Genomic DNA, 23629 nt, shown 5'->3' with positions numbered 1-23629 from the left:
CCTCATTCCGTCCCGTTGCCGTTTTCCTCCCTCTTTCGAACATTCATTTATCTCCCACTCATCTGCTCTCTCCACTTCTATCGCTTTAACAAACGGCCCACACATATCGCTTGCTTGTCCCTCCCTCCCCCTCCCTCCATTTCCTCATCCTCTGCACAAGAATCGGTCCGTCTGTTGCAAAACTCACCAGTCTTTCCCTTGCTCTCCTCGCCTCTGCACCAAGAACAGCAGAAGACTATCGGAAACTCATCCTAACGCCGAGAAAAGAGGTGCGCCGGGCGGAAGGCGTGGGTGGGTGGGGTCCCTCTGACTGAGGGGGAGAGAGAAAGAGATGGATGCAGCGGGCGGGTGATATGGGTAAGGAGAGAAGGGGAGTGAGGCGGGAGGGTGGGAGAAGTGGTGGGGGGGTGGGGTAAACGGAGAGGGAGAGAGCAGTGTGGGGGTGGGAAGAGGGACAGGAACAGAAAGGCGAAGGGTTGTTATATGGATAGTGGAGGAAGCGGAAAAGGAGATGAGTGAAAGAGGTGATGTAAGGTTGCAGTGGAGTAGGGAGGGAGTTTGAGGTACAGCAGGAGGGAGAAACAGAAGAGGGAGAGAGGATCCTGGAGAGTGGAAAGGCGGGTAGTTAGAGGGAGGGGTGGAGGGCGAGAGCGATTTTGGGGCGGTGGAGAGAGAGGCGGTAAGTGTTGGGAAGTGAAGAACCATGGGAGTAGAATGTGGGAGAAATGGAGGGGAGTGGTGGAGCGAGAAGGTGAGGATGACAGTCCGAGGGAGGCGGATGAGAGAGGGTACCAAGGGGACTGATGCAAGGGAGGGGCAAGGTGGGGACGAAGGAGATTTTGGAGGTGGAGGACAGAGAATGGCAGGCAAAAACAAGTGTGGGTGAACGAGTGGGAAGAAGGAAGGATGTCACGGGATAACTTATCTCCCGCCACCCCCGTGAATGATTCCCGCATCTCCCGGATCTGCGCGACGCTGGGGCCTTCTTTTCCCGTTCCACGGTGCCCCAGAGGGATTACCCTATGGCGGACGGGCATGGAAGTACCCTCTCCTTCTCCTTCTCCTCTTCCCCACGCGTCCCCCTCTGATCTCCTTCTTCTCCGCTCTGATCTCTTCGCGACCTCTCTGGCGATCTCTTCCTCGCCTTCACGGTCTTGTGTGAAAGGCGGCGGTTCCTGCAGAGGGACATCGGCAGGTGAAGGGGGTGCGAAAGCTGGGGGTGAAAAGGAGGTGGAGGGCAAAATTTGGAGGAAACTCGTCTTTGGAATCGCGGCTCCTGGGGAAGTTCCGAAAGGCTACTTGGCCTTCACCATTTTATTCATCCCCCTGCCCCGGAGGGAGCTGGCTGCCCACCAGCGTGGAGCGATGCCCGGGTGGACGTGACGGCGTGGAGCTCCCTCATCACAGCGCTCCACAGGGGAGGCTCTAACGGAGTGGGTGGGTCCCAGCTCAATATCGGGAACTGTGGATAGCGGAGTAGGGAGGGATGGATGGAGGGGAATGGCAGAAGGTAGTAAGTGAATGACGGGAGGGAGCTGGACTATGACGGAGGAGAATGAGGAAAGGGGAGGGAAGAGGTGAAAGGAGTGCTAACAGGAGTTTGGAGGGGAAGGCAGCTGTGGTAGTGGGAGTTGTGATGAGCGAACGATAGGTTGGGAGGTACTGGGGAGGGAGGGAAGGCTAGGAGGGGATAAATTGTAGATACTGGCGATGTTGGGAGAGGAGAGAGAGGGAGGGAGTGTGGCAGAGAAAGGTGGCGGAGAGGGCAAAATGAAATGAGGAACGATGTGGTGCAAGAGAAGGGGGAGTATTGGGTGGAGGAGTAACGAAGGGAGAAAGGGATAGAGGGCCAAGGAGGGGGAGTTCGGGAAATTGGAAGAAGGGAGAGAAATTCTGAGACAGCTGCAAGTCCCGATCTGAACATTACCAAGTTCCCAAACTCTTCCTCAACCCCCCTCCTCGGAAAGGCGGAACGGACGGGGAAAATTCAGTGGGTTGTGGTCGGGGTGTAAGGTTGGTGGGCAGAGGGTGTTCTCTCCAGATTGGGGTGACACTGGTGTTGGTGGTGGAGAGGAAGCAGAGGGAGGGGCAGACAAATGGGGCAATGGGAATGTTGGAGGCAGAAGGCTGAGAGAGCAGGGGCAGAGAAGGAGAAAGAGAGAGAGAGAGAGAGAGAGAGAGAGAGAGAGAGAGAGAGAGAGAGAGAGAGAGAGAGAGAGAGAGAGAGAGAGAGCGAACGAGAGAGAGAGAGAGAGAGAGAGAGAGAGAGAGAGAGAGGGAGAGAGAGAGAGAGAGAGAGCGAGCGAGCGAGAGAGAGAGAGAGAGAGAGAGAGAGAGAGAGAGGGAGAGAGAGAGAGAGAGAGAGAGAGAGAGAGCGAGCGAGAGAGAGAGAGAGCGAGCGAGAGAGAAAGAGAGAGAGAGAGCGAGAGAGAGAGGGAGAGAGCGAGAGAGAGAGAGAGATGTGATAAAGGGAAGGTATATTGCGCCAATGGCAGGGGAAGTCGAGGAAACACGAGTTTTGAGGGGAGCTGTTCACGTTACTCGGAGGGAGGGGGCTCACTGAGATCGGTGGGTTTTGGGAGTTTGTCCTGGGCCCGTGGTTTCTCGCAGACTGAAGTGCCGGCGATGCGCAGGAGCAGTGGGAGTGTCCGTCATACAAACCAGGAACAAACCGGGAGATGTAAATCTACAGAACAACAGAAGCTCTGTATGAGTGAAACAAATCACTCCGACATTCTTTCCACACGCCCTCCTTCTCCACTTCCTCCTTTCCATTCCATTCGTCTCTCTCCCCATTCGACTACTCCCGCCATCTATCGTCTACATTCCTTCTCCCTCATCCCTCCCTTTGCTACACTCCGCTTTCTTCTCTGTAACACCCTCTCTCTCCTTCCAATCCTCCTCTCCGCTCCATTCTATCTCTCTCCCTCTCTTCCTCACTTTAAACGCGCCCACATTTCTCCCTCTCTCTCCCAATTTCTTCTCCCTATATTTCTCTACTCATCTTTCTCATCCTTTCCCGTTTGGCCATCTCCATCGCTCTTATTTTCCCTTCTCTCCTTCCTCTCCCATCACTCCCATCTTCTACCCTCCCCTCCACCCACTCAGTCCACTGTCACTCACTTCTCTCACGGCCAATACACTATCTCCCCCACTCTCCTTCCCCCTCTTTCTCCCCACTCTCACTACTCTTCACAGCGCCACTCTTATCACTGTGGGCTGCCCTCTCACACACTCTCAATCCCTCTCCACGACACCTCCCCCGCCCCCTGCTCTCGGTTCCTCTGCATCAGCTGTTCAGCTCGAGTTTGTTGGCGTCGGACTGACTCCCTTGACATATCCGGCTTCCTCTGACAACGGTTGCTTCTCCTTCCTGAGCTCAGAGACGCAGAGGATCCTCCACAGGATGGACGACAGCGAGACTTACATGAATAAGAAACCCACAAATACCCGGGCTCCTTCACGAGGTGATCGGGGCAGAAAGTCGGAGGGAGGGAGTTTCAATCTGAGACTGATTCCGAGAGCGTGTGATGGACAGTATGGATGGAAACCACTCTGCGTTTGACCTCGGGGGTTTGTGACGGCACAGTGGGGAGGGAGCATCACCATGCGTCTGAGCACAGGTCTGTGAGACGCCGCAGTGGGAGATTCGCTCTGTGTTTGACCCCGGGAGTATGTGAAGGAACGGTGTGGAGGGAGATTCACTCTGTGTCTGACCCCAGGAGAGTGTGATGGGACGGTGTGGAGGGAGATTCACTCTGTGTCTGACCCCGTGAGTGTGTGATGGGACGGTGTGGAAGGAGATTCACTCTGTGTTTGATCCCGGGAGAGTGTGATGGGACGGTGTGGAGCGAGGGTCACACCGTGTCTGATCTCGGGTGTCAGTGCTGGGTCAATGATGAGAGAGCCTCAGCCAATTTCTGAACATGCCGTATCTTTGCCTAAAGTCAAGACCCTCTCTGTGCACCAGGTCCGTAGAGATGGAGGTCAGCTTCATTATTTTGCCTTGACTGTGTTCATACAATGTGTCCTTTCCTGTCGAAAGACCTCAGGGCAAACTGACAGATGACCATTTAGATTCAGTGTTTGAGAATATGTCGGAGGGAGCGCGCAGGAGAGGCGAGTATGAGGAGCAACGTAAGGGGGTGGGGGGGTGGGGGTCAGTGACAGTGGCGCGCTTAGGGAAGGGTGGATTGGATCGGCCGGCATAGGAGGGCGGTATCGAGGCAGCAGTGTGGAGTGAGGTGCAGAGAGAGTGGTGTGGGAGAACGGAACGCCATGGGAGGGGCAGTGCTGTGGAAGTGTCGTGGTCGGGGCGCTGGGGTGGATGGGTGACTGAGGGGTGAGCGTTGAATACTGCAAAAGGAGGCAGCGCTGTGGAATGGCAGGTATATAATGAGCGCCGTGGGAAGGGTCGTGTTTAGAGAGGGGATTGAGAGATGCCGTGATGTGGGAGACCTCCAGAGTGTATTTTTAATCCCCCCTCGCCTCTTCGCTCTCCTCTCCCCCCTCTCTCTCTTCACAAGCCTTATCTCGTCCCACCTTCCCTCTCCCTTTTTCTCTCACGCTCATTCATGTTACCTTTCTCTTCTCCCGTCGATCCCCCTTTTCCCATCTCATCCACTCTCACTTCTCTTGTCCTCACTCTTTGCACTCTCACTATTCTCCACATGCTGTCTCTCTCTAACGCCCCTCCCCTCGCTCTCAGTCCTTCAACCACTCTGTCCTCCGTACACCCTCTCCCCCTACCCTGTCTCTCATGGTATCGTTCCCTCTATTCACTCTCTCCAAACCTCTTTACCTGCCCCTTCCTTTCCATCCTCTCTTGCCTCCCTTGCACACTCATTCTGTCCGCTGTCTAACTATCTCCCAGTCTCTCTCTACTCCTTCTTCCCCATTAAATCTTCCCTCTCTCATTGCTCACTTTATCATTCCTCTTCGCTCGGTCACCGTCTCCCGGTCTCTCACTCTCGTTCTCCCTTCTGCACTCTTTCCCTCACTATCTCACTCCGTTTAACTCTTCCGACCTCCCTTTTCCACATTTCTTCACCCTTTCGTTTATATTCTCTCACCCCTCTGTTTCACCTCTGAATCCTACTCTCCGCGCTGACTACCTCATTCCTTCACCTCACTTTATTCCCTCTTTCTCCCCATCTCTCCTTGTTCTCTGTTCCCATTCTATTCCATTTTCCCGCCCATCGCCTCTCTTCGATCACCCCTCTCCCAACCACTCCATCCATCCATTTCAGCCTCTCTGTCTTTGTACTCCGTCTCGCTTCCCCCGCTTGCCCATTTCCCGTCATCCCTTTCGCTGTCCCCAACCTTCTCTTCCCTCTCTGTCTGTACTCTCTTCCTTTCCCTCTGTATCTCACTGTCCCCGATTCTCCACCGCGCTCACTTTTCCTTGTCTATCTCTCTCTCGCAGACCAGCTGACATCCACATACACCGAACTGAATATTCGGGAAGTCGAAACCCTCATCAATATACAAACAGGTCAGTGATGCAACAACGATGTCATTCTGGAGGCCTCACATGTCATACACCCAAATGCCCAAGTGTGTGAGGCATTCGTGTCCATCAATTACCTGGCAGCTTGTTCCACAAACTGACGACCATCTGGGTAACAAACGGTTGGATCTATTTCCCCCTCTCTCCTTATACCTGTACGATCAGGCCGTCGATTGTCCAGGTCTAGGGGAAATAATTGCACCCATTCACTCTGTTGATGCTCCTCGTGGCTTTAAATACCACTCAAAGATACCCCCTGCGCCTCGAGGAATAAAGTTCCAATCACCACAACCTCTTTACCGAACTCAGTCCCTGGAGTCCAGGCAACGTCGTCGTACATTTCCCCGAGCACTCATTTCCAGTTCGATGGTATCTTTCCGGGAAGAGAACGTCCAACACTGAGCACCGTACTACACGTGTATCCACGTCATGTACAAATGCAACATGTTCGCCTAATTCCTGTACTCAGTGACATTCTGTTGAAGGTCTGCGTTCAGGCACATTCTGCACCGCCCTGTATACTTATGGCTTCACTTTCTGGGAACCGTGTTCCTGGACCGCGAGTTCGTCTGTTCTCCAACACTCCTTAGTGTTCCTCCGATACTCCGTGAAAGCCCAACCCTGGGCAGCCTGTCAGAAATACCATAGTTCGCACTTAACAGATTTAAAATGCATTTGCTTCTGCTAGCGACGGGTTCCCAGTCCGAGAAAGGAACAGCAACATTAACCCTTTGCTTCTCACACAGAGCCAATTGTATATCTCTTGTATATCTTCATCTCTCGCCCTATTTCCTCTCTCCATCCATTCCTCTCTCTGATGTTCTGTCTCCACGTCTTTCCCTACTCACTTCCTCATTTCCATCATAATTCATCCGTCTCTCACTCCACCCCTTCATTCTCTACCTGTCCCTTGCACTTCTATTTGTCTCTCTCTCACATTCTCTTCCATTCTCTCCCAGATGGTCTGGACCCCACCTATTCTCAGCTGAACATTCGCCAAAATGAACTTGTCGTCGCTAAGGATGAAGATCCTCCTGTTGCGTCGGGACTAGGAGAAATGCCAGTGACTGCTCAGGCAGGTCAGAGTTCACATTGATGACGCCATTCTGATGGTGGTTACGTGCTATACGCACAAGTATAGAAGTACTAATACATCTGAATCGACCATTTCTCTGGCAGTTCCTTCCAAAGATATAGCATCGCCTGATTAAAAAAAAAATCACTTTAGTCCGCAGTTAAATCTCTTTCTACTATCACCTCAGAACTGTGCGTCCTGATCCTCGATTCTGCAAGTGTATATAAAATAACTCTGTGCATTCACCTTGCCTTGCCCCACGTTTTTTAAGCCTCTGTCAGTCACCCATGAAAGCCAAGGTGTAAAATCCTAACCCCCCCTCCACATTAAATTCCTCAATCTGCCTGTTTAGTAGACTCTTCAATTTCACTAGTGTATCTGCCTCTCCCTCTACCACTGACTCGGGCAGTGCATTCCACGCACCAACCAATTTCTGGGTGAAAATCCTTCCTCTAATATCCCCCTGGAACTTCCCTCCCCTTACCATAAAACCATGTTCTCTTGTACTAAGCAGTGTTGCCCTGGGGAAGAAGCGCTGGCTGTCCACTGTCAATTCCTCTTAATATCTTGTAAATTTCTATCATGCATCCTGTCATCCTCCTTCTCTCCAAAGAGTAAAGCCTTAGCTCCTTTAATCTCTGATCATAATTCATACTCTCTTAACCAGGCAGCATCCTGGTAAATCTCCTCTGTACCATTTCCAGTGCTTCCACTTCCTTCCTATAGTGAAGTAACCAGAACTGGACACAGTACTCCAAGTGTGGCCTAACTAGAGTTTTATAGTGCTATATTATTACATCGTTTCTCTTAAACTCTATCCCTTGACTTATGAAAGCTAACACCACATAAGCTTTCTTAACTACACTATCTACCTGTGAGACAACTTTCAGGGGTCTGTGGATATGTACCCCCATATCCCTATGCTCCTTCACACTACCAAGTGTCCTCTCATTTACTTTGATCTCTGCCTTGGAGTTTGTCCTTCCAAAGTGTACCGCCTCACACTTCTCCGGTTTGTACTCCATCTGCCACTTCTTAGCCCAATTCTGCATTGCATCAATATCTGTCTGCTATCTTCAAAAATCCCCTACACTATGTACAACACCACCGACCTCTGTATCGTCTGCAAACTTTCCAACCCACACTTCTACCACGAGATTCAGGTCACTAATAAAAATCACGAGAAGTAGAGGTCCCAGAACAGATCGTTGTGGGTCACCACTGGTTAGAACCCTCCGATCTGAATGTAATTCCTCCAACGCGGTCCTCTGCCTTTTGCAGGCAAGCCAATCTGAATCCACCTGACCAGCCGTCCCTGGATCCCATGCAATCCGACTTTCTAAATAAGCCTACCGTGTTGAACCTTGTCAAACACCTTACTAAAATCCATGTAGAACACATCTACTGCACTAACCTCATATATAAGCCCGGTCACCTCCTCACAGAACTCTATCACACTTGTTAGAGACGGTCTGCCTTTCCCAAAGCCATGCTGCCTGTACTTTATCAGACCATGATTCTCAAAATGCCTACAGAATCTATCTCTAAGAATCTTTTCCCACAGCTCTCCTACCATAGACGTAAGGCTCACTGGTCTATAATTACCCGGACTATCCCTATTACAGTTTTGAACAAGGGGACAACACTCGCCTACCTCCAATCCTCCAGTAACATTCCCGTGGATAACAAGGACATAACGATCCTAGCCAGAGTCACAGCAATCTCTTCCCTCGTGGAGCAGTCTGGGTAATGTTTCGTTAGGCCCCGGGGACTTATCCGTCCTAATGTATTTTACCAACTCCAACACCTCCTCTCCTTTAATATCAACATGCACCAGAACATCAATGACTCATATTGTCCTCACCGTCATCAGGTTCCCTCTCAGTGGTGAATACAGAAGAGAAGTATTCATTAAGGACCTCGCTCACTTCCACAGCCTCCATCCCACTTTTTTCTTAAATCGGCACTACTTTCACGCCTGTCATCCTTTTGATAATTAAAGAATGCCTTCACATAATTGAAGAATGCCTTGGGGTTTTCCTTTTCCCTTCTTGCCAAGGCCTTCTCGTGCCTACTTCATGCTCCTCTCAGTCCCCCAATAAGCTCCTTTATTCCTACCCTATATTCCTCAATAGACCCATTTTATCCTTCCTTCCTAAACATCATGTCTGCTGCCTTCTTCCACCTGACTAGATTTTCCATCTCACTTGTCACCCATGGTTCCTTGAAACTATCTTTTTTTTTATCTTCCTCACCAGGGCAGATTTATCCCGAACTTCCTGCAAGACATCCTGAATCATCGACCACATGTCCATAGTAGATGTCCCTGCAAAAACATCATTTCAATTCACACCCGCAAGTTCTAGCCTTATAGCCTCATAATTTGCCGTTCCCCAATTAAAAATTTTGCTGCCCTCTCTGATTCTATCCTTTTCCATGACAATGCTCAAGGACAGGGAGCGATGATCACTGTCCTACAGATGCTCACACACTGACAGATTTGTGACCTGACTCTGCTCGTTACCTAATACTAGTTCTAGTATGGCATTTCCCCAGTGACATACTGTGACAGGAATCCGTCCTGGACACACTTGTCAAACACTGCCCCATCTGCACCCTTGGAACTAGTCAAGTGCCAGTCAATATTAGGGAAGTAAGGACACCCATGATAACAACGCTGTCATTATTGCACCTTTTCAAAATCTGCCTCCCAATCTGTTCCTCGGTATCTCTGTTGCTACCAGGGAGTCCATACAAATACCCCCAGTAGTGTAACTGCTCCCTTCCTGTTCCTGACCTCCAGCCATACAGACTCAAAAGAGGATCCTGCTACATTACCCACCCTTTCTGTAGGTGTAACAGTATCCCTGGCCAGTAATGCCACCCTCCTCCCCTACCCCCTCTCTATCACTTTTAAAGCACTGAAATCCAGGAATAATGAGAATCCATGTCTGCCCTGGTGCCAGCCAAGTCTGCTTAATGGCCACTACATCATAATTCCATGTATGCAACCACGCTCTCAGATCATCACCTTTGTTCCTCATGCTTCTTGTTTTGATGTGTACACACATTAGCCCTTCTACTTTACTACCTTTACAGCCTTTATTCTGCTTCTCTATCCTCAAAGCCTATCGATATGTTATATCTGGTTTTACTACATGCACTTCTTTCACTGCACGATAGCTCCGGGTCCCATCCCGCTTGAAATTTAGTTTAAACCCTCCCGAAGCATGCGAACAAACTGCAGGCTTATCAAACGCGTATTGTGTAATCTGTTACAAATGTTCGATATAGTTGACAAAGATCCTTGGTCCCACTAGCGACATTCTGGTAAACATGGCTGGGGTCCGGCCTCCAGTCTGAGAAACGAACTTCAACCATCAAACTTAGCTCCTACCGCCGAGTCAATTTTATATTGTATGATCAACCATGATATCAGTGAATAGCGGTGCTGGCTAGATGACCGAATGGCCTACTCCTGCACCTACTATCTATTGCGTATTGTCTAGATCCAGTCAGGCATCCCTCCTTTTGTTGTACACCAACTTTCAGAGCGGTAGACCATCTGGGAGCGTGCTAAATCTGTGTATATTACATCTACCACCCTGACCGGATCAGTCCTCCGCAGTCTAACAAGTCAGACAGATCTCTTTCATATCATCTTCCAGAGCAGTCTACTATCTGAACACTTGTCGATAGGCCTTTTCAACACTACGTACGATACACCCACTACCCGTGCTTGATCTGTCCTCCCTGTCAAATTATCCGACAACTCTCTCTAGGTCTCACGCAATCTAGTATCTCCCTTCCCCCATTATCTTCCACACTTCATATATTCTCCTCGCCCTCCTTGTCTAACCACTCCATTCTTCTCCGTCCCTACCGATGTCCCTTCCTTCCATCTTCCAGTGGGATAAACAATCTGGGGACTTGTCAGTCAGCGTACCTTATGTCTGCCCATGCGCACAAATCAGTCAGACAAATTTCGCTGTGCCTCCCACCATTTTACAGAGTAGCCCACCGACTGGAACGGTTAAATGTCTTATAGAGTTCCCTATTCTCTCCTTCCCTGTTCTCATGAAACGCCCTGGTTCCTCACTCACAATATAGAAACTGCTTCACCCGTGACCGCAAGTAACTGCTGAGCTTTGTTCCTCACTCACAATGTCGAATCCGCTTCACCCGTGACCGCAAGTAACTGCTGAGCTTTGTTCCTCACTCACAATGTTGAAACAGCTTCACCCGTGACCGCAAGAACCTACTGAGCGTTTTGAAAAGAGCTGAGCCTATCTCGGAAACCCGCGTCCCTTCCATGAACGTCGTCCCCAGGTCCTGGTGCCTCGATGAAGCAGCCAGCAGCATCACAGAACAACCTCCAGCCACGCCGGCCATTCTGTCTTCTGCACCTTCCCATCGGAGGGTAGATACGAAGGCATGTCTCACTCGGCTGAAGGACAGCTTCTACCCCAGAGTTATCAGACTATTGAACCGTCCTCTACCATGCAAAGTGTACTCTTGACCTCGCAATTTGCTGTCGCTTTGCCGCTGCATCTTATTCTATGCACATTCTCTGTGACTGTCACCGTTTATTCTGCATTCTGTGATCGATTTCCACTGCAGCACTACCATGAAGTGATCGGTATCTCTGGATGTAACTGGCACCTCTCCTGTCTGTGATGACAGTTTAGAGGAGCGGTTTGGTTAGAAGGTCTTGAGTAGCCTCCGGAGATGTTGAACGGGAGGTCCGACAGAGGTTTATACGATCACGAGAGACATAGACTGAGTCTACAGACAGGACCTTTTACCAAAGTTGAAATGTCTAGTACAAGAGTGAATGCATTCGGGACAACATTGTCGGCCAGTTTCTGTACTCTGCTGGGTGGGCTCTGCTCTCTACCTCGAAATAATAAAACAATTCACTAACTCTCAAAGGCAGGACATCATAAAGACACAAAGCCTAGTTGAATATCCAGATTTGCATCCGCAACATTGCCACGAACAGCAGCAGTCGGAGGACGGATCTATGCACTACACCGTAGTCATGGAGTTCCAACCAGCGACCGCCGCTCTCGGAGGTCTGTACACAAGATAACTCTGAGCCCAAGTTCCTAGTTCATTATGAATCCCAGTCATCGCAATCTTGTGAATGTATCTCCCATGAAAGGGACGTGGCCAAATGCCCGTTTAAAACCATGTGCCTAACGTAAGCGTGTAAACGTGATCCCTTTCGATAGGGAAGGTCCTGTCCCACCAAATTTGACTTTCCAGATCGCAGAACCTCATTCTTACCCGGAGGAAACTCCGTTTGCCATTTCCCCATCCATCTACAGCTGATCCCCTTCCTATTTAATCAATCAGCGATGTTCCACACTTTCCACAACACCAGCAATCTGTGTGCCGGCAGCGATTTGGCAAATGGGCAAGGGTAATTCGGACCAGCTCGTTGCGGTCAGTGGCGGGAATTGAACCCGGGACTCTGGTACTGTAAACCACCACGTTCCCGTACCGCTTTTCCTCTTGCAAGCAGCCACAACACAAAGAAACACAATGGAGGGCAAAAATCACTACAACATGTTAGTCCCCACAAAACCGTGGTATATCCAGTGTGTGGAAATTGTAGAAAGCTTGCAAATAATACAACTATGAAAAACAATAAAAACAACCTCTCGCATGACTTCTCTCTCTCTCCCTCTGTCCCTCTCCATCTCCGTCCCATTCCCCCCTCACTCTACCCCTCTCTCCCTCAGTTGCACTGCCGCTCTCACTCTTGTCTCTCCCCATCCACTCAAAACCTCTCTCCCTCTGTTTTCTCCCCCACATTCTCTCCCATTCTCATCTTGTTCTGTTCCCCCATATATATTCAATATTCCCGCCCATTACATCGCTCTGTTACCCTCCAACCCCCCTTCCCACATCGATCCGTTATACGTTCTCACTCCCACTTGGAATTCCCGTCTTGACCGCTCACTTCTCCCTCTCCCTCACCTGCTCCCCTTAACTGTCAGCCTACTCGCTCCGTGTCTGCTTTGTCTCCCTGTCCTCACACCCACCATTCTCTACCACCTTCACTTTCTCACCCTCCCTCACATTTTCTCTCTTTCTTTCCCAGACAGTCTAACATCCTCCTACACAGTACTGAAGCTTGGGACAAATGAACTTCTCATCGATGAAGATGAAGACACTCCAATCGCCTCCGGACCCGCCACAGTGTCAGTGACTGCCCAAGCAGGTCAGAGTTCACAGTATTAACATTAGCATGAAGGGGTCACATGCTATACGCACAGATGTTTAAGTTCTAATGCATCTGCATCGACCATTTCCCCTGGCAGCTCGTTCCATTGACGGAACACAATCTCAATATGAAAACATATCTTCACTCGTGTCCCCAAATGCACCAGCTTCTACAGTCAACTGATCCCTGTGGGGTTCTGGTTCTCTATTCTCAAAACCTAGATAGGAAAAAAAAACGACTCTGTGCATTCACCTTGTCTGTGCCCCATGTGCTTTTAAACAACTGCACAAGGTCACCTGTGCGTTCCGAGGTATAAACTAACAACCCGTCTAACTTATCTCCACAATTCTGTTACTCGAGTTCCTGCAATGTCCTCGTAAATCACCTCTGCACTCTCTCCAGCTCAGTGGCATCTTATCCAGAGCAAGACGACGGCAACGGAACAAACTACTCCAAGTGTAGCTTCACTAACGACTTGTACAATTCCAATGTGACCTCCCTACTCCTGTACTCATTGCCCTCACTGATGAAGGGCGGCGTGTCAGACGTCTTCCCCACCACCATGTCTAGCTGTGACTTACTTCCTGGCAACCGTGCACCTCAAGCCCTGGGTCCCTCTATTCCACATCACTCCCCAGGGTCCTTGTCTACCTGTGACTGTATTTTCTGGGAACAGTTCACCTTGAGCCCTGGGTCTCTCTGCCCCACATCACTCCCCAGGAACCCTGTCTACCTGTGACTGTACTTTCAAGGACCGTGTACCTGTAGCCCTGCGTCAGGCTGTTCCTTAACATTTCCCAAGTTTCCTCCCTTGCACCGTGTAAGTCCAACCCCGCTGTTTGTCCTCCTGATATACGGTAGCACAAACTTAATTGCATTAGCTCCTGTTCAGCCACATTCCCCGGCGAATCGAGATCCCACTGTAAGAGATAACTGTCTTCACTGTTTGAAACGCCGACAACGTTAATGTCGTCTGCAAGTTCACCTACCGTGTATTGTATAATCTGCTATAAATGGTCGATATTGTTCAGAAAGATAACTGGTCCCACCGCCGACCGCCCGTGAACACCTCCAGTGACGGGCTTCCAGTCTACGAAATTAACTGTCACCCTAGACCTTGTCGCAGAGCCATTCTTATATCAAATCAGCCACCACTGCGTGTGTCCCACACCATCAATCCTCCGCAATCAAATTAGCCATACAGATCACCTTGGGTTCCACAACATCTCTAGACCAGTCTACCATCTGAGCCCTTGTTAACAGCCTTGGGCAAGCCTCTGTGAGGTCAAATCCCCAGACAAATCGGCACGACAAATCTCCCTGGGTTTCACGCCACCTGTCATCTCCTTCCCCATTGTCTCCTCTGCACTCACTACCTTTCCATCGCCGGCCCATTTGCACCGCTCCATTCCTTTTCGGTCACTCCCTACATTCCTCTCTTGCATCTTCCAGACTGATCTACCAACTGCGATCTTGATACGGGACTTGTCAAGCGTCCATTATGTCTATCATTCCGGACATATCTGTCTTTAAACCCCCCATTCAGCCGAGTAGTCTACCAGGGGGAAAAGTGACTTATCGTCTTCATTTTCACCATTTCTACTACCCTGTTCTCATGAAAAGTCTTGGTTCATCACTAAAAATATAAACACTGCTCCGCCCATGACCACAGAAAAATGCTGAGCGTTGTGGAAAGAGCTAAGCCCAGTTCTGAAAACAGCTTCCCCTCCATGAACCCTTTCTACACACACTGCGGATTCTGTAAAGCAGCCAGCAGCATCAAAAAAACCCCTCCACCCACCCCGAACCTTCTCACTTCTGTACACACCCATCGGAGCTACTCGGAACATGTGCCTACTTTAGAAATTGCATCGTGTTGCACATAGCCCTCTATTTCTCTAAGCACCCTGTACCTTTCCAGGAGTCTCTTAAAAGACCCTATCGTTTTTGCATTCACCACCGTTTCCGGCAGCCCATTCCACTGACATTTCTTCTGTACCAACTTCCAACCGCATTAAAACTGTGCTCTCTCGCGTCAGCCATTTGGACTCAATCAATGTTTCTTATCAACTAATACACCTCTCTCAGGTCACATCTCATCCTCCTTCGCTCCAAGGAGAAAAGGTCCAGTTCGCACATGCTCCCCAAACCAGGAAACATCCTTGTAATCTCCATTGGACTTTCTCTATAGTTTCCACATACATCCTGGAGTGAGTTTACCGGATCTGAGCAGAGTAGACCCAGTGGGTCTGGCCAGAGTGTTATATAGCTGTAACATTGCCTGTTGGTTCTTCAATTCAGTACCACGGTTGATGAAGACCAATGCACCGTATGCATTTTATAACCACTTACTATAAAGTCTATATTCTAACATCATATTTGACCTAGAACAATTAAGCACCTCATACTTCTCTGAGTTGGACTCCATCAGCTAATTCTCAGCCCAATTTGGCATCCTATCGATGTCCCGCTGTCAGCAATGACAGCCCTCCAGACTATCCTCAACACCCCAACCTTTTTGTTATCAGCAAATTTACTGACCTATCAAATCATTTCCCATTCCAGGTCACTTATAAAATCCAGGAAGGAAATTGGACCCATAATAGGACCCTTGAGTCACACCAATCCTCACCGATTTCCATACAGAATATGACCCGTCCAAAACGACACATTGCTTTCTGTGGGAAAGCCAATTCTGGATCAACAAAGCAAGGCCCTCTTGGATCCCTTGACACCTTACATTCTCAACAAGTCTTGCATGCGGTACCATATCCAATGGCTTACTGTAATCCATATACACTACATCTACTGATCAACCTTCATCAATGTGTTCAGTCGTATCCTCAAAATATTGATACAGGCTCGTAAAGTACGACGTATCTTTGACTAAGCCATGCTGACTATCCCTAATCCTATCATGCCTCTCCCGACTTTCATAAATCCTGCCTCTGAGGATCTTTTCCAGCAACTTACCAACCATTGAAGTAAGTGTATCTGGTCTATAATTTCCTCGGCTACCTCTACTCTCCTTTAATTGGGAAGCAACATCTGCAAACCTCCGATTCTTCAGAAACTTTCCTGTCCCCATTGATGATGCTTATAGATGCTGCCTGGTATGCTGGAGTGTTGCTGGAAGTTCCAGCATCTGAGGATTTTATCGTGTTTGTGTTTTTAAACTCTTTCTTAACCTACTTGTTCCTATCCCTCTCCAATGCAGTGGTGAAGGAGATAAAACTGTTTTATCTATCTCCAAAATGCTCTTCAACTGAGAGACATGACACCTGACCAGGTTCATTTACCAACATCAGATCAAGTACAGACTGTTCCCCTGTACGCCTATCTACAACTTGTGTCAAGAAACGTTTCTGAAGGCACCTTACAATCTCTATCCTCTCGAAACCCTTTGATCCAGGGAGATGCCAATAAATATTCGGGAAATTCTAATCTTCCACCACGACAACTCTGTTATTATTACAGCTTTCCTGAATAGGTCTCCCTATCTGTTCCTCGATATCGTGTAACTATTCTGTGCTCGATAAAAAAGTCCAAGTAGATTTAGTAACCCCTCCCCGCGTCTAACATCAGACTCAGTAGACAATCCCGCGATGACTTCCTCCTTTTCTTTTGCGGTGACACAGACTCTGATCAGCTGAGCCAGGACCCCAGAACATTTGCCTCACTCACTGTCCTTTCCGAAGCATCCAAAGCCTGGTACATGTATGTCTTATTTTGATTTGTCCCAGCTAAGTGTAGCACCTCATATCTATCAGCATTAAAGTCCATCTGCATTCTTTCAGCCCACTCTTCTAACTGGCCTAAATCTCTCCCTAAGCTTTCAAAAACAACTTCATTATCTAGCCACCTATCTTAGTATCATCTGCAGACTTACTAATCCAATTTACTACCCCATCATCCAGATCATTAATGCACATTACAAACAACATTGGACCCAGTACAGATCCCTGAGACGCACCACTAGTCACCGGCCTCCAACCCGGCAAATAGTTATTCACAACTACACTCTGGCATCTCCCATCCAGCCACTGTTAAATCCATTTTACTACTTCAATATTAATACCTAACGATTGAACCTTCCGAACCAACCTTCCGTGTGGAAATTTGTAAAAGGCCTTACTGAAGTCCATTTCGACAATATCCACTGCTTTACCCTGGTCAACTTTCGGAGTAACCTCTTCAAAAAATCCAATAGGATTTGTCAAACACGGCCTTCTACGCACAAATCCATGCTGACTGTTTCGAATCAGCCCTTGTCTATATAGACAATTATATATACCACCTCTAAGAATACTTTCCATTCATTTACCAACCTCTGACGTCAAACGTACAGGCTGATAATTGATAGCTGTACTCCTAGATCTATTTTTAAATAATGCAACCACATGAGCAATACGCTAATCCTCCGTCACCATCCCCGTTTAGGATGATATTTGAAATATTTCTGTCAGAACCCCTGCTATTTCTACACGGACTTCCCTCAAGGTCATAGGGAATATCCTGTCAGCACCCGGAGACTTATCCACCTTTATGTTCCTTAAAATCGCCAGTGCTTCCTCTTCTTTAATCTTCATAGTTTCCATAACTACCCTGCTTGTTTCTCTTATATTAGACAATTCAATATCCTTCTCCTTAGTGAAGACCGAAGAAAATAAATTAGTCCAAATCTCCCCCATCTCTTTCGGCTCCACACATAACTGAGCACACTGATTCTCTAAGTGACCAATTTTATACATCGCTATCATTTTGGTATCAATATAACTGTAGAAACCCTTTTGATTTATCTTCAACTCAGTTGCCCAAGCAACTTCATATCTTTCTTTAGCTTTTCTAATTTCCCTCTTCAGTTTCTTTTTTACATTCTTTATATTTCTCGAGCACCTGAGTTACTCCATGCTGCCAATATTTATTGTCGTTCTCTCTCCTTTTCCGAACCATGTCTCCAATATCCCTCGAATATCATGGCAGTGTCAAACCATTAACCTTTCCTTTCAACCTAACAGGAATAGAAAAATGCTGCACCATCAAAATTTCAACTTTTAATGGCCTCCTGTTCTCTATTACATCCTTCCCATAAATCAAATTGTCCCAGCCCACTCCTACTAAATCCTTTCACATCTCTTCAAAGCAGGCCTTTTTCCAAACAAAAATATCACTCTTGATCCAGACCTTTTCTTTTGCAAAATTATATAGAAACTAATGGCATCGGGATCAGTGGTCCGGAAGTGCTCCCGAACACATAACTCCGGCATCTGACCTCTCCCAATACCTAAAAAAAGAGATACAACATTGCTCCTTCTCGAGTTGGTACTTCCATGTATTGCTGCAAAAACTATCCTGCACACATTTTATAAACTCCAAACCATCCATCCCTTTTACATAAATGGACTTCCCTGCCTAAGTGTGGAGAATTATATTCTCCCACAATCACAACCTTGTTCTTACTACAAATATCTGTTATCGCCTGACAGATTTGCTCCTCTAATTCTCCCCATCAGGTGGTCAATAATATACCTCGGGAAGTGCTACTATACCTTTCCCGTTCCTCAATTCCACTCACATAGCCTTCTAATCTATCCTGTCTAAACACCGCGGAAATATTTTCTCTGACAAGCAATTAAATACCTCCCCCTCTTGCCCCTCCGATTCTATCACACCTGAAGCAACGAAATCCAGGTATATTTAGTTGCCAATCACACCCGCCATGCAACCATGTTTCAGTAATAACTACAACATCATATTTCCATGTATCAATCCATACTCTAAGCTCACTCACTTTTCTTAAAATGCTCCTAGCATTAAAATAAATACATTTAAGAAATTCTGCACTTCTTACTCTCTGTGTATCCGTAATGGTGCAAACAACTTTACTATCTTCTTTTTCTTCCTTCTCCCCTACATCTTCGGACTAGCGCACCCCTTATCTAACACCTCCCTATCCTCCCTCACACACTGTCTACTAGCTTTCTCGATTTGTGAACTACTATCCTCTCTCTGGTCTCTTCAATTTGATTCCCACCCTCAACCGTTCTATTTTAAAGACTCTCCAGTACCCTTAGTAAATCTCCCCGCCAGGATATTTGCCCCCTTAGGTTTCAAGAGCAACCCGTCCTTATTGTACAGGTTACACCTGCCCCAAAAGAGATCCCAGTGATATAGAAACTTGTATCCCTGCCCCTTGCTCCAAAGCCTCAGCCACGTATTTATCCTCTATCTCGTTCCATTCCTGCGCTCACTGTGGCATGGCACTGGCAGCAATCCCGAGATTACTACCTTTGCGGTCCTTCTTCTTAACTGCCTTCCCAACTCCCTATGTTATGCTTTCAGAACCTCTTCCCTTTTCCTACCTATGCCATTGGTGACGATACGTACCGCGATCACTGGCTCTTCACAATCCCACTTCAGGAAATTTGGACGCTATCAGAAACATCCCGGACCCTGGCACCAGGGAGACAAACTACCATCCGGGTCTCCCGACAGCGTCCACACCATCGCCTATCAGACGCCCTAACTATCGAGTCCCCTATTACTACCACCTTCCTTCCCCTATCCTTCTGGGTTACGGGGCCGGACTCTGTGCCGGAGGCACGGCCACTGTTGCCTCCCCCAGGCAGGCTGTCTTCCCCCCCCCCCCCACCAACAGTACTCAAACAGGAGTACTTATTGTCAAGGGGTACAGCCACTGGGGTACACTCCAGTACTTGACTCTTCCCCTTCCCTCTCCTGACCGTGATCAACTTGTTTGCCTCCCGTGGCCCTGGTGTGACCACCTGGTTGTAACTAATCTCTAACATCTCCTCACTCTCCCTGACCAGACCAAGGTCATCGAGCCGCAGCTCCAGTTCCCTAACCCGGTCCCTTAGGAGCTGCAGCTCGGCGCTCCTGGCGCAGATATGGACGTCCTGGAGGCTAGGAGACTCCATTAGCTTCAACATCTGAAACCGAGAACAACAAGCTGCCCCCTCACTCATAATTCCCCCTTTTCTCTTATAACAGGAAAAACTGAAAACCAGACCTGCCTTGCCTTGCCTGATTCCGTCTAAGCCCCTTGAGCGAAAGCCCTTAAGCCTTCACTCTGCTCCCCGATCACTCCGTTGCCCGCAAAGCGACGCTGCCCGCTGGATAAGGCCGTGTTCTTTTTTAAATCTTCCACGCTTCACTGCACGACGTCACACGCCTGCGCAGTCTCGCCTCTCTTAACCCCGATGGGAAGAAAATTCAGAATGACTCCTGCAGCTCTCCGGTTCCGATTCTCAGACTTCCTTCTCCAAATAAACTCAAATCAGGATTTCTGTTCTCTGTCACCTGACTATCCTCCCTCTCACACTGTCTCCCAACAGTCTATATATAATATTACTTTATTGTCGCCAAACAATTGATACCAGAGCGTACAATCAACACAGCCATATTTGATTCTGCGCTTCGCGTTGCCTGGAGTGCAGAAGTATGTGCAGAGCAGTACTGCGTCTGCAGTGGGTGAGAGTTCATTTGACCGTCTCTTCACTTCGGTTCCAACCACCCAGCAATTCTAGTTTAAAATTGCTTCTATAGGCTTTGCAATCCTCCTCGCTCGACTACTGGTACCCCTCGCATTCAAGTGTAACCCGCCCTTTTTGTGCAGGTCACGCCTGTCCAAAACGGGGACACATTGAACCCTGCTCCAGTCCCTCAGCCAGGCATTTATCATCCAACTCACTATATCACTGGACTCAGCGTCCACAGAGTCGCCTGCCTGACCCTCTAACTATAGAGTCCCCTATTACTGCTGTCGTCCTCTTCGCTTCCCTACCCTTCTGAGCCACAGGACCAGACCCTATGCCAGAGAAGCGGCCATAGTTGTATCCCATAGGAATGCCGTCACCAACCACTCCCTCCCTAACAGTACTCAAACAGGAGTACTTATTGTTTAGAGGGACAGCCACTAGGGTACTTCCTAATGTCTGCCTCCTGCTCTTCCCTCTCGGGACTGTTGCCTACTTATCTGGCTCCCAAGCCCTGGTGTAACTACTTGCATATTGCTCCTGCCTATCACCTCCTCAATTTCCAAGACCAGCTGAAGGTCATCGGGCTGCATCTCCAGTTCCTTAACCCGGTCCCCAAGTAGCTCCAGCCAAGGCCCGACTACTCTGTCTCAGATCACTCCTTTGATTAACGCTCCGCTCGGCAGTGTCTCCTTTTTGTGCCGGAACCTTCCCTACCACCCAACTCACAACTGGTGCTCCGGTTAGAGCCACTGACAGGCCACGCAAAATGGACTAACACTCTCAGAGCTCCTTTTGGAAACAACCGCCGCCGATAGACAACGTACGTTCCCGACCGGACTGTCCTCCTTCTATTTCTCTTTCTCTCTCTCATTCTCTCTCAGACGGTCTGAACTCCACCTACTCAGTGCTGAAACTTCCGAAAGATGAACTTCACATCGATGCTCATGAAGATCCTCCCATTGCCTCGGGACCCGCCGAATTGTCAGTGGCTGCACAGTCAGGTCAGAGTTCACAATAATGACATCACTCTAAAGGGGTCACGTGCTTTAAGCAAAAGTGTACAAGTTCTAATGCATTTGCATCGACCACTTCCTCTGGCAGCTCTTCCCAAAGACGGACCACTCTCTGGATAAAAAAAAAATGTTGTCACTCTTCTCCCCAGTTACATCACCTACAGCTATCACCATATCCCGGAGCGTTTTGGTCCTCGATTCTCCAAGCTAAGAGAAAAATGACTCTGCGTTCATCTTGTCCGTGCCCCGAGTGGTTTTATACAACCCTGTTAGGTCACCTCTGCGCTCCGTGGCATTTAATCATAAACTGCCTGAATTATTTCCATAACTCAGTCACTGGAGTCTATGAATGTTCGTAAATCTCCTCTGTTCTGTCTCCAGTTCAGTGGCATCTATCCAAAGGAGGACAGGGAAACGAAACACTCTACCCCAAGTGTGGATTCCCTGAAGTCTGCACATTTCCAAAGTGACCTCCCATCCCCTGTATCCTTGTCCTGACGGATGAAGGGCGGAGCGACAGAAGCTTTCTTCACCGCCCTGTCTACCTGTGAATCCTCTTTCAGAGAACAGTGTCCCTGTAACCTTGGATCCCTCTGTTCTACAACACTCTCCAGCGTCCCTGTTTACCTGTGACTCCACTTTCAGAGAACCATGTCCCTGTAACCTTGAGTCCCTCTGTTCTACAACACTCCCCTGCGTCCCTATCGACCTGTGACTCGACTTTCAGAGATTCATGTCCCTGTACCCCTGGGTCCCTCTGTTCTACAACATTTCCCAGCGTCCCTGACTAGCCGTGACTCCAATTGTAGGGAACAATGTCCCTTTGCCTCTGGGACCCTCTGTTCTACAACACTCTACACGGTCCTGCCTACCGCCGACTTCAGTTTAACGTAACCATGTATTTGTAGCCCTCCGTTCTTTAACATCTCCCAAGTTTTCTCTCGTTGACCGTGGAAGTCCCACCCTGTTGTTTGTCTGCATGAAATGAAATAGCTCAAAATAAAATGTATGTGCTCCTGCTCGGCCGACTTCTCCGGCTAATCGTGATCCCACTGTAAGAGATAAATGTCTCCACTGCCTAAAACGCCGTCAGTGTTAATGTCATCTGCAAGCTCACCTACCGCGTATTGTGTAACCTGCTGTATTGACAAACCATCCGGTTGATTTCGCTATTGACGGGCTTCCGGTCTGAGAAATGAACTGCAACGCTTAAGCTTGTTCCCTATCGCCGAGCCAATTGTAGACCTAATCAGCCATTCCTCCCTGCGTCGCACACTGTCTCCCAGAGCGGTATGCCGTTTTGGGCCTTTTTAAAATCTGTGTACATTACATCCAGCACCTCGACCTGATCAGTCCTCCGCAATCAAATTGGCCAGACAGATCTCCTTGGTTTCCATCCCATCTCCAGACCAGTCTACCATCGGAGCTCTTGTTAATAACCTTGTTCAAGCCACCGTATGGTACATCTACTATCAATTTCTGTTCTGTCCCCCACCGTCAAATCCGCCCAACAATTCTCCCTGAGTTTCTCGCCACCTGTCATCTCCTTCCCCCTTCTCTCCTCTACTCTCCCTATCTTTCCCTCTCTCGCCCATTCTCACCGCTCCATTCCTTCTCGGTCTCTCTGTACATTCCTGTTTTCCATCACCCAGAGTGTTCTACCATCTGGGATCTTGATAAGGGACTTGTCAAGAGTCCGTTACAGCGACCAATTTGTACGTATCAGCGAGTCAAATTCCCCTGGGTGTCGTGGTCCGAAATCCGCATTCCAGTTCACGGTCCGGTCCGATGACCGCATTCCAGTTCACGGTCCGGTCCGAGGTCCACATTCCAGTTCAAGGTCCGGTCCGAGGTCCACATTCCAGTTCACGGTCCGTTCCGAAGTCCGCATTCCAGTTCACGGTCCGGTCCGATGTCAGCATTCCAGTTCACGGTCCGGCCCGATGACCGCATTCCAGTTCACGGTCCGGTCCGAGGTCCACATTCCAGTTCAAGGTCCGGTCCGAGGTCCACATTCCAGTTCACGGTCCGTTCCGAAGTCCGCATTCCAGTTCACGGTCCGGTCCGATGTCAGCATTCCAGTTCACGGTCCGGCCCGAGGTCCACATTCCAGTTCACGGTCCGGTCATAGGTCCACATTCCAGTTCACGGTCCGGTCCGATGTCCACATTCCAGTTCACGGTCCGGTCCGAGGTCCGCATTCCTGTTCACGGTCCGGTCCGAGATCCGCATTCCAGTTCACGGTCCGGTCCGAGGTCCGCATTCCAGTTCAAGGTCCGGTCCGAGGTCCACATTCCAGTT

At 48.9% G+C, this 23629-nt stretch overlaps 1 protein-coding gene across 1 annotated transcript in view; it reads left to right on the top strand.

Annotated features, from left to right (window-relative positions):
- Positions 1–4094: 4094 nt before the first annotated feature.
- Positions 4095–23629, top strand: part of LOC132386220 (B-cell differentiation antigen CD72-like) — a 34627-nt gene continuing 15092 nt past the window's right edge. Inside the window, exons 1-4 of the mRNA XM_059958501.1 lie at positions 4095–4137; positions 6469–6588; positions 12694–12813; positions 21197–21316. Of these exons, the coding sequence (XP_059814484.1) occupies positions 4095–4137; positions 6469–6588; positions 12694–12813; positions 21197–21316 (403 nt within the window). The remainder of the gene's footprint in view (positions 4138–6468; positions 6589–12693; positions 12814–21196; positions 21317–23629) is intronic.

Source organism: Hypanus sabinus, unplaced genomic scaffold (assembly GCF_030144855.1).
Source record: "Hypanus sabinus isolate sHypSab1 unplaced genomic scaffold, sHypSab1.hap1 scaffold_1066, whole genome shotgun sequence".
Lineage (NCBI taxonomy): Eukaryota > Metazoa > Chordata > Chondrichthyes > Myliobatiformes > Dasyatidae > Hypanus > Hypanus sabinus.
The sequence above is the reverse complement of the archived record's forward strand: the minus strand, read 5'-3'. Positions and strand labels throughout refer to the sequence as shown.